General features: G+C 61.8%; 1 protein-coding gene across 1 annotated transcript; it reads left to right on the top strand.

Annotated features, from left to right (window-relative positions):
• Positions 1-3094: 3094 nt before the first annotated feature.
• LOC132008768 (DNA dC->dU-editing enzyme APOBEC-3G-like) lies at positions 3095-8744 on the top strand (the record flags this gene model as incomplete). The annotated part of the gene is made up of 6 exons (XM_059387326.1): positions 3095-3123; positions 4259-4397; positions 5752-6031; positions 6491-6606; positions 8452-8553; positions 8678-8744. Coding segments are annotated over exons 1-6 (733 nt in total), but the record flags the coding sequence as incomplete, so codon positions are not given.
• Positions 8745-9335: the final 591 nt, after the last annotated feature.

The raw sequence follows: 9335 nt of genomic DNA on the forward strand, positions 1-9335 counted from the left end.
GGGAACGCTACCCCGTCCTGGGCAGGGCATGGGCAGTCTGTCCTCGCCCCTGGCTATAGGGTTTGGGGGCCATCCGCAAGGAGACAGGGTTGGGACCTCAGCCAGAGCAGCCTGGCCTGGGGTCCAGACACAAACGGGACCTTCCATGCCCCAAGTCCCAGAGAGACTCAGACTGAGCAGGGGTGCGTGCACCCTCCCCGGGGCCCTCTGGCTTCAGTCTGTGTCTGGGATCCCAGTCTCAGCTCCGCCGGGGCAGACCGCCCTGTTCTCAGTTTTCCTGACAGGGGAACAGGAGAAGTCCTGGCATGGCCTGCCCCTGCCCGGGGTTTGGGGTGGACACACATCTGCTCTCACAAGGGACCCAGGTCCTCCCTTCCCTTCTGGGACCCTGGCGCGCTTTGAGGGAGAATTTCAGCAGGATTCCTGTAGGGATCGTTTCACAGGTTCACTCAGTGGTCCAGAGGCACACTTGCGGGAGGGGGCGGTCATTCCCGTGGGGGACACGATTGCCCTGCTCTTGCTTCTGGCCTCGGGGACCGAAGAAAGCCGCCTGCGTGTTTTCAGGTCATGGCCACATCCGGGGTGTCGAGCACGACTCCTGGACCCAGAGTTCACCACCAGGCTCCGCTGTGGCCTTTACCAAAGCATGGTCTCCCCTGGCCTCAGGGAGCTCGGGCCCAGGACCACACTAGTCCGTGGGCCTCTGCTGCACCAGGGAGTCCAGCTCCAGGGGGGTTAGGGAGGTGGTGGGAGGATGTCGGGGCAGGGGTCCTTCTGGAAGGACCGGGGCATGAGAACCGAGAGGGGAGGTCCACCCACTCCCACGCAGTGTCCCCTCTAGCTCCTGGCCCTCATCGCCCAGACTCAGACAGGTGACTCAAGACAGAAGCTTCAGGAGAAGAACAAAACCTTGTTCCCCACGATGTCCCTCTGACATTCCCAGGACACGGATCCTCTTTCTGCCCGTGTTCTGGTCGCCTTATTGCAAAGGCGACTTCCCCACATGGAGACGCATGGGGCCGGTCTTGTCTGGCTCTGAGCCGGCAGCCAGGTGGCAGCGGGCAGAACCCAATGAGGGTGGGGGGTCAGGACATGCTGGGGTCAGGGGATCCGGGAAGGATGGGGTACCAGGGGATTTTCCAGAACTGGAGGCCTCAGAGCTGCTGCCAGAGGAGCAAGCCTAGTAGGGAGTCTGCCCCCGGGGAGGCAGGATCAAAGTGCCCTCCCTGTCACTGGGCCCCCACTGGTCTCCCCGCCAAACGTGGCAGCATGGTTGAAGGGGCACCTTTGGTCAGGAGAGCCAGTGATGCAGGCTCAGCCCAGAGAGACATGGGTGCTCCAGCTACTCACTGGTGCCCCCGGGAAGGCAGGGCAGGTGTAGGAAGGCCCTGCCCTCTGAGGGCCACCAAGGGCCAGGGGCTTGTGCAGCAGGACCCCGTACTCCTAGAGACACCGTCTGCCCCCAGTATGGGCCTTAGTGCACAGGGGTCCCTCCAAGGAAACTTAGGGTGTGCGGGAATCAGTAGAGATCATCCCAGCAGGGTGAGGGCCTGGAGAGACTTCGGAGGGTTCTCGAGGAAAGCCTGGTCTCCTCAGGGTCACATTCCCCCTTCCACCCCACCACGGAAGGCGAGAGCTAGGGACTGGCTCGGGGAAATCCTCAGGGGCCCACGTCTGGTCTCTGCAGCCCCAGTCCAGGTAGGGATGAGGGCTCCAGGTCAGGAGGGTCGGAGACGGCTGGGTGTGCGGGTCTGCTGTGTGCAGAGGCTAGGACCTGGGAAGTATGAGTCCTGGGCGAAAGTGCCGGAGACCACCTAGGCCCCCCGGGCACCGTATCCAGGCTAGAGGGGACTGAGTCTAGAGGATAGAGGACAGGGGAGGAACCTCAGTGCAGGTACGGAGAGGGCAGCCTCCCATCTCTCCGGGACCAGGGATGCCTGCCCGAGAAGAAGGGGACACGGTGTCGAGGTTCCCAGCGTCAGGATGAGATTCGGCCTGGGAGGGGGACGAGCCCGGCGGCTCTCGGTGCAGGCAGAGGCTGTGAGTCAGGCCCCAGTTGTCCCAGGTAACCCCAGGACAGACACATCCCCCAGGGAGGGGCCGCCCTGGGCCAGGACTGTGGGTTCTAGGGGAAGCCAGAATGGGGGAGTCAGTGGGACAGAGGAGCCGACCAAGGGGACGCAAGGCCAGCTGGGACTCCGGGACCTGCTCAGGGCGGGAATGCAAATTCCCCCTCATTCCTCGTGGTCCTGAGGGCAACCCCAGAGCAAGAGAACTGCCCTTTTGGAGGCCTGTATCCCCCCAACAGCGCTGCATCCTTCCACACTTGTGCAGTCCTGGCCACGCCCCATTCCCTCTGGGAGCCTCTCTTTCCCCTGCTGGTAACGGGGTACAAGTGCCCCACGGCCAGTTTGCCATCCTCCACTGGGTGCTGGGCTCCTGAGGGCAGCTCAGCCGGGTTTGTCTTCCTCCCTTGGCAGGTGCAGGGCTGAAGGCTCTGCTGAGGCTCTCAGACCAGATGCTCCTGCCCTCCCCCGCCCCTGTTGTGTGCAAGTGAGTGCAGGGGTCTCCCCCAGCTGGTCCAGGGGAGCCTGGGCCAGGCCCTGCCCCTGCTGGCTGCTGAGGGCGACCCAGGGTGGGGATCCCCGGGAGCCTTCCCTCTGGGGCACTGTGTCCTGCGCCAGGACCTTCCTCCAGGCCCGGACACCTGTCCTCTCACTTCCTGCCGTGCTGGGCCCTGCTGTCCAGAGGGACCCGACTCTCCCTGGACCCCATCTGCCCTCGGTCACTCCTCGAGGCTTCCAGGTAGGGCCTTTGTCAGAGCAGAGATACCAAAACCTAACTTGACCTTGAGGACTTAGGGATGTGACCGCTGGCAGAGAAGTTCCTCCTTCGTCAATACCCATGAGGGTGGCATGAGTAGCCCGAGTCTTGGAAGGGGTGTGTCCCAGTCATGCCAGCTCAGCCGGTTCCAGGAGCTCTGACGGCTTATAAGGCGCCTGGGTCCTTGATGAACACCCTGAGAGCACGGCATAGGCGTGACAAGACAGAGAAGCCGCAGACACAGAGCCCGACGTGGTGAAGGGACCGCGACATGGATGCCGGCGCAGAGGCCTGGGACAGGTAACCTCCCCTTGAATGCCCTCTGCTCCTGAGCCCCTCCTCGGGGCTGCCCGATGGGGACATGCCACTCCCTCGAGGTCTCCTCCTGGACCCCTGGGGGTCCCTGCTCTTCTTTGCCTGTTCCTGCAAGCCCGTGCTGCGCCCACCGAGCCCCGTCCGCTCATGCCCAATCTGCTTGTCCAACCGGCCTCGCCCGGGGTTCTGGGGAATCTATGGGAGTAGAGTCCTTGAGAGTCTATGCTTCCTGCTGGGGGATCCCTCTGAGCTGAGGGTCAGGAGGTCCCTTTCAGCTTTAAGATTTCAGGCCAGCAAAGGGCTTTGGTATTTTCATCCTTAGGGAAAATCCCACGACTATTTAAGAAGTCAAGGCTCCTGGGTCCTCTTTTTGGCAGTGGTCCTGCACGGGTGTGTGTGGGCCTGGTGCGCACTGTGTGGGCCAACCTTGAACCAAAGGGGAAAGCCCCAGGATGTCCCTCCATGCAGGGGAGTAGCTCCTCGAGGACAAGGATGGATGGCGAGGGCAGGAGATGGGATCAGAGCCTACCACGGGCAGCGGGAGAGGACCCAGCAGAGGGTCTGAGCGCCCTGGGCAACTCTGGGTATCCCCTGACAGAGCAACGGGCAGGCCCCCCGGGAGCTCCCAGAAAGGGTCCCAGAGGGAGGTTGGGTGGATCCAACAAAGCCAGTGGAAACCCATCCTCTGTGGGTCTGGCCAGAATGTGGGGTACAGGGGAAAAAGGTGTGGGATACCAGCAAAAGGCAAGAAGCCCATGAGAAAGAGTTGAGATGTTTAAACATTGAGCATCTTCACTGTTTTTTTAAAAATTTATTTATTTATTTATTTATTTATTTATTTGACAGAGGGATCACAAGTGGGCAAAGAGGTTAGCAGAGAGAGGTGGAAACAGGCTCCCTGCTGATCACAGAGCCCGATGCGGGGCTCAATCCCAGGACCCTGGGATCATGACCTGAGCCGAAGGCAGAGGGTTAACCCATTGAGCCACCCAGAAACCATGAGTATCTTCACTTTTAATGTAAAATCTCTCGTCTGTGCCAAACATCCCTCAGCAAAAGGACTCTCCATACTCCAGGGGGGGGCCACATCGTCAATCCCTCCCCAAACCTTTGTCCACAGGTTGGATGAGGACACCTTCATCGACAACTTCCACAATGCAGTCTGGGCATCCAGGACCTACCTGTGCTATGAGGTCGAGCATCCCGGTCAGGGATCCGGGATTCCTCCGGGCCAGGACAAGGGCGTCCTGCGCAATAAGGTGACCAGTCCAGCCAGACCCCATCTCGCACGGCCTCCCCATCCTGGGATGTTCGCAGTAGAACGTTCTGGCTGGACCTGAGCGGGTCTCATCAATATTTCCCGTTCGGTCCCCACAACGGCCACCCCTCAGCCTAGTGTCAGGTGGGGACTGTTTCTGCTGTGGTTTCTGGCTTGGAGCCACACGTCAGAAAGCAGTCACACTGTCCCAGGGACGGGCACCACCTCCTCTTGTCACCGAATGACCCTCCTTCCACCCCCCACCCCAACTGCTGTGCCTCTGAGGAAGGGTTAGGACAGGCGAAAAGGCTTCTGGACAAGGGGTCAGCTTTTTCCCTGGCCCCTCCCTGCCTGAGGCGGCTGCCGGCCACAGACTCTGAGATCCGTTGGCTCTCGACGCTCCCCCTGCTCACCAGCGGGTACCCTGGCAGGACCCCTGCCCACTGCTGGAGATCCTGCCCAGGGCACTGCTCCCCACTCCAGCATCGCCCAGGGAGCCCCCCTTGGTCCCCAAGTCCCCATCCCACTCTGCCCAGATCTTTGAGTTTGCGCCGCTGACCTGACTTGCTCCGGGTCCCGGGCTGGCAATCGCTCCCTGGACAGGTTGCACCCATCTCCACAGCTCTGTGAGCCCCGACAATGACTTTCACCCCATGCCCAGGCGCCTGTCGGCTGGGTGCCCCTTCCCCATTCCTCCCTGCAGAGTGAGCCCTTCTGTGTCACCCGTGGGCTCAGCACAGGCTGAGGGCCAGGGCAGAAGCTTGCAGGAGCGCTGGTGCCAAGGTGGGAGTGGGGTTCGGTGGCGGTGGGTGAAGACAGGGCTGGATCCCTGCGTGGAGGAAGCCTCCACTGCCAGGGCACCAGGCCAGGGAACTCGGAGCTCCCCTGGTCCCCCTTTCCCTTTCCGGGGGCTCTTCTGCTGCTGTCTGCACGGCCCCGCTAGGTGAGGGTCCTGAAGCCCCTTCCCTGGGGCACAAACATCGAAACTCCGTGGTCACGCTGACACGTAATGTAACGCAATCTTTTCAAAGTCAAACTTGAGGCAAATCCCATGATAAGTGAAATCTCAAGAATCTGAAGAAGGCCCGGCAGGTAGAGCAGGATGCAGAGCCCGAGCGACAGAGGCCGACGCAAGGTGCTCCGGACCCTGAGAACGTGCCCTAGTGGGCCTGTCAGCCAGTGGGGGGGAGCCTGGAGCCTGGGAACACTGCAGGGAGATCCCATTCGGCTCCTTCTGAGAAAGGCTCCCCCTGCATCTTGTGCCTGAGGCCAGGACCTCCCTGCCTCTCCCTGGTGCCCCCTCCCCCGTGTTCACCACCAATGACAGAAGCCTTTCCTGCCTCTCGTGTGCCCAGAGTGCCCGGTACCCCATGCTCTCCCGCCATGCGGAGTCCTTCCTGCTAGAGCAGATCCAGTCCTGGAACCTGGACCCGGAACACCAGTACCGGGTCACCTGCTTTCTCTCCTGGAGCCCCTGTGCTGATTGTGCCCAGCGTATGGCTGAGTTTCTGGGGGACAATAGCCACGTGAGCCTGAACCTCTATGCCTCCCGCATCTACAGCCTGGGACACTATGAGCAGGGGCTGCGCACCCTGAAGAGGGCTGGGGCCAGCATCGCCATCATGACCGCCAGGGGTCAGTGGTGGGGGTCAGTGGCAGGGCACAGGGGTGGTGGGGGGAGGGTAGGGAGAGGCCTGGGGGGGGGGGGCTATGGGGGAGGACAAGAGTAGTGTCCCTAGGGGTCCCCCTGTGGGCTGCGTGCGGAGGGGAGGCTCGGGTGCCTGGACAGCAGAGGACAGCAGGGTCGCTGAGAAGAGAGAGGTCAGCGCAGGACAGGCGTGTGCCGAAGGGCAGGGGGGAATGGTGGGTGGGCATGCCAGGGAGACTGGGGTTTGCAGGAAGAAGGGAGGCCAGGCTGGCTGAGGTTCCAGCCTGAAGACAGAGTCCCGGGGTTGGGGGTTCAGGGAGTGCCCCAGAGGGGAGAGAGCAGGGGTGCAGCTAGGAGGGACACAGCCTGTCATTGAGATTCAGACCTGAGGTGGCGCCCAGCCCTCCCCGGAGCATGGCTCATGTCCCTCCCCGGCCCCCCTGCAGAGTTTGAGCACTGCTGGGACACCTTCGTGCTCCACCAGGGAAGAAGCTTCCAGCCCTGGCAGGGTCTGGACAAGGAGAGTCAGAAATTCTCTGAGACCCTGCATCGCATTCTCCAGGTGAGACGCCTCCCCCCTCCCTGCCACCTCCCCTGCCCTCCTCCCTCCGCTCCACTGCCTGGCCTCCCCCTGCCCCTCTCACAGCCTCCGCTGGGTTACCTGCTCCCTCCTGGGGCCATGCCACCCCTCCTGCCCCCTTGGAGAGATTCCTCTGCTCCCTCACCCCCTGGGGCCCCCTCCCTTCCCCATCTCTGGGGCTGCCAGACCCCTTCTCTGTTGCCCCCGCCCACCTGTCTCACTGCCCGCCTGTGCCATGCAAGTCCCCGGTCTCCTCCCTCAGCAGGAAGCCTGAACGATGGCCTTCAGTCTCCCCAAAGACCACGCAGGGGAGGCCTCTGTGACCAGCAGAATAAAACACTTCCTCCCAAGCCATGCAGAGCTGCTCTCCACCGCCCTCCAGATCGATCCACGGAAACCAGCAAAAGGCCATGAGCCCAAAGAAGTCCTCTTGAAAGAAAAATCTGAGTAGATTTACTTGTCCTGGAAAATCTACCTTAAGTTCAAATATACGGGTTAAGATCATACTCATCGCTGTCAGAAGAGTTTTCCGCATTTAGAGAAGTGACGAATTGATTTCAAATGCAGAGATCTGAACGCCAATGTCAAGGATCTTCTACCAAAGGTTTTCTCTGGAAATGTGTCCCGAGTCCAGAGAGCCACAGGCAGATACCTCTCCCTTCATGGGGGGCCCTTCAGCGGGATCACACCAACTCCCTCTGTTGGGAGAAGAATCTGCTAAGCTTGACTTGCTGGGGGTGGAGGGTTCTAGAAATCAGAAACCGCCCCCCCTGCCAACCAATCCTATTGTCAGGGACACTGATTTGAAATGACAGCCTTGCTGCAAGAGAATAGAAAGAAGGAATCTAAATACTGGGGAGGGACCCGCACACCTGAGGTTTGGGGCGGTGGGAGGTTCTCCAGTCCTCACCCCTGGTCTGCCCTGGGGAGGAAGCCAGAGGGAGGGGCTTCCCTGCTCAGCAGCTGAGCTCTGCCCCTTCCTGACACAGGGCACCTGGGGCAGAGCCCCCTGTTGGGGCCCACACAAGACACACAGCAGGGCAGGACCCCCACAGGCCAGGGTCTCCCTCCCCTTGCTCTCCGTGGCGTCCACACTCCCTGAGGGGAGGCCTGGCCGCTGGTGGGTGTGCACGAGGCCTTCCTGAGGCCCAGAGCAAGTCCGCAGTCCGTCCTCACAGACCCGGCGCCCCTGTCAGGGCCCAAAGGGTGTCCTGCCTCCCAGGGTGACTGGAAGGGGCTGGGGAGAGTCCTGACTCAGCTGGAGACAAGGGAGGGACGGAGAGGCAGGGAGAGAGCCCGCGGCCCCTGGGGGCGAGGAAGGGGCTCAGGCAGGGAGGGCTGCGCCCCACAGGGAAGGAGCTGGTGGAGCAAAGGGACCAGGGAGAGGGTAGAATGGAGAGGAGGGGCCCAGGGGAGGACAGGACCGAAGCAGCCTAAGGACAGGGCGCTGGGGGAGAGGGGCTGCCCGCCAGGGAGAGCTGCCCCCGGCTGTGGGGCTCGGGGCTCTCTCCCGGACACAGGAGTTGGGGAGCTCAGGCTGCTGTGAGCCCCTGCCCCTGGCCCTGCCCCCCGGCTCCCCACCCAGCGCCCGTCTTCTCCTGCTGGACTCCTGGGGCCCCAGTGGCAGCCGCCCCCAGACAGCAGCTCCTCTAGCCAGCGTGGCTCAGTCCCGGGGCGGGAGAGAGAGGGAATAGACCGGACAACCTCAGAGCCTGTGCGTCCTTCAGTAGACTAGAGCCATAGCCGTCCCTGGACGGTGGCAGACGGGAGACCCCCCGAATCAAGGTTCCCACCGGGGGTTCCTCTGGAGACCCTCTTGTGCTACAGAGGGAACAAGATGGGCCTCCAGGCCTGTCACTAGAGCAGATGCAGAGTGACCGGGACTGGGCGGGGCTGTGTGACTGGTCGTTGTCCAGGGCTCAGGGCAAGGTGTGACACGGTTGTCCCCCGCACACAAGATGATGCTGGTGCAGAACGGAGGGCACGTCTCTGCTCCTGGGGACCCTCAGGCCACAAATCTTCCCTCGCCTGTCCTGCCCCTTCTGGCTCCCAGCTTGAGCAGCCTGGCACGGAGGAGGCCGAGTGCGCGGGCAGCGGGGGCCTCCCCAGAGCGGAGAGTGGTGAGGACATGAATGCATGCAGTTTGACCAGCATAGCCAAGTCTGAGATGCCCTGTTCGAAAGCATAAAGGGGCTCCTTCTGGAAGAGGAAGTTAGACAGGCTCCTACAGGAAGCAATTACTTTCTGGAAAGGAAGCCCACTGGCCCTTTATTTTCACAGACAGAACTTTCCCAAGGACCTAAACCACTCCCCTGTCTAACACTAAGCCCACCGTTAAGACGCTTTCTTATCGTTTCCTTAAACCGGGCTTTAAATAGGACCCCACGGGAGCACCCAGTGGCCATGTCCGGACTTGAGAAAGAGACCCAAGACAGCCGACCTAGGACTCCCCTGTTCCCCCTTTCTTGCCCACAGTAAGGTTCTGGAAAACCAGTGACCCCTGACTTCCAGCTCAGACTGAGGAGGGGCCAACAGTCAGGGAGGGAGACGGGCACAGGCCTGGGAGCGGGGTGGGCCTCTGTCCACGGGGTCCGCTGCCCTGCACTGGAGCCCAGACTGTGTCCGCATCTGCCTGCCCCTTTCTGCCCCAGGCCTGTCATACTCGCTGCCCCAAGTCTGAAACCTGTCCCAAAAGGAATGCTCACTCTTCA

The sequence above is a fragment of the Mustela nigripes genome, unplaced genomic scaffold (assembly GCF_022355385.1).
Source record: "Mustela nigripes isolate SB6536 unplaced genomic scaffold, MUSNIG.SB6536 HiC_scaffold_968, whole genome shotgun sequence".
In the NCBI taxonomy this organism is placed as follows: Eukaryota; Metazoa; Chordata; class Mammalia; order Carnivora; family Mustelidae; genus Mustela; species Mustela nigripes.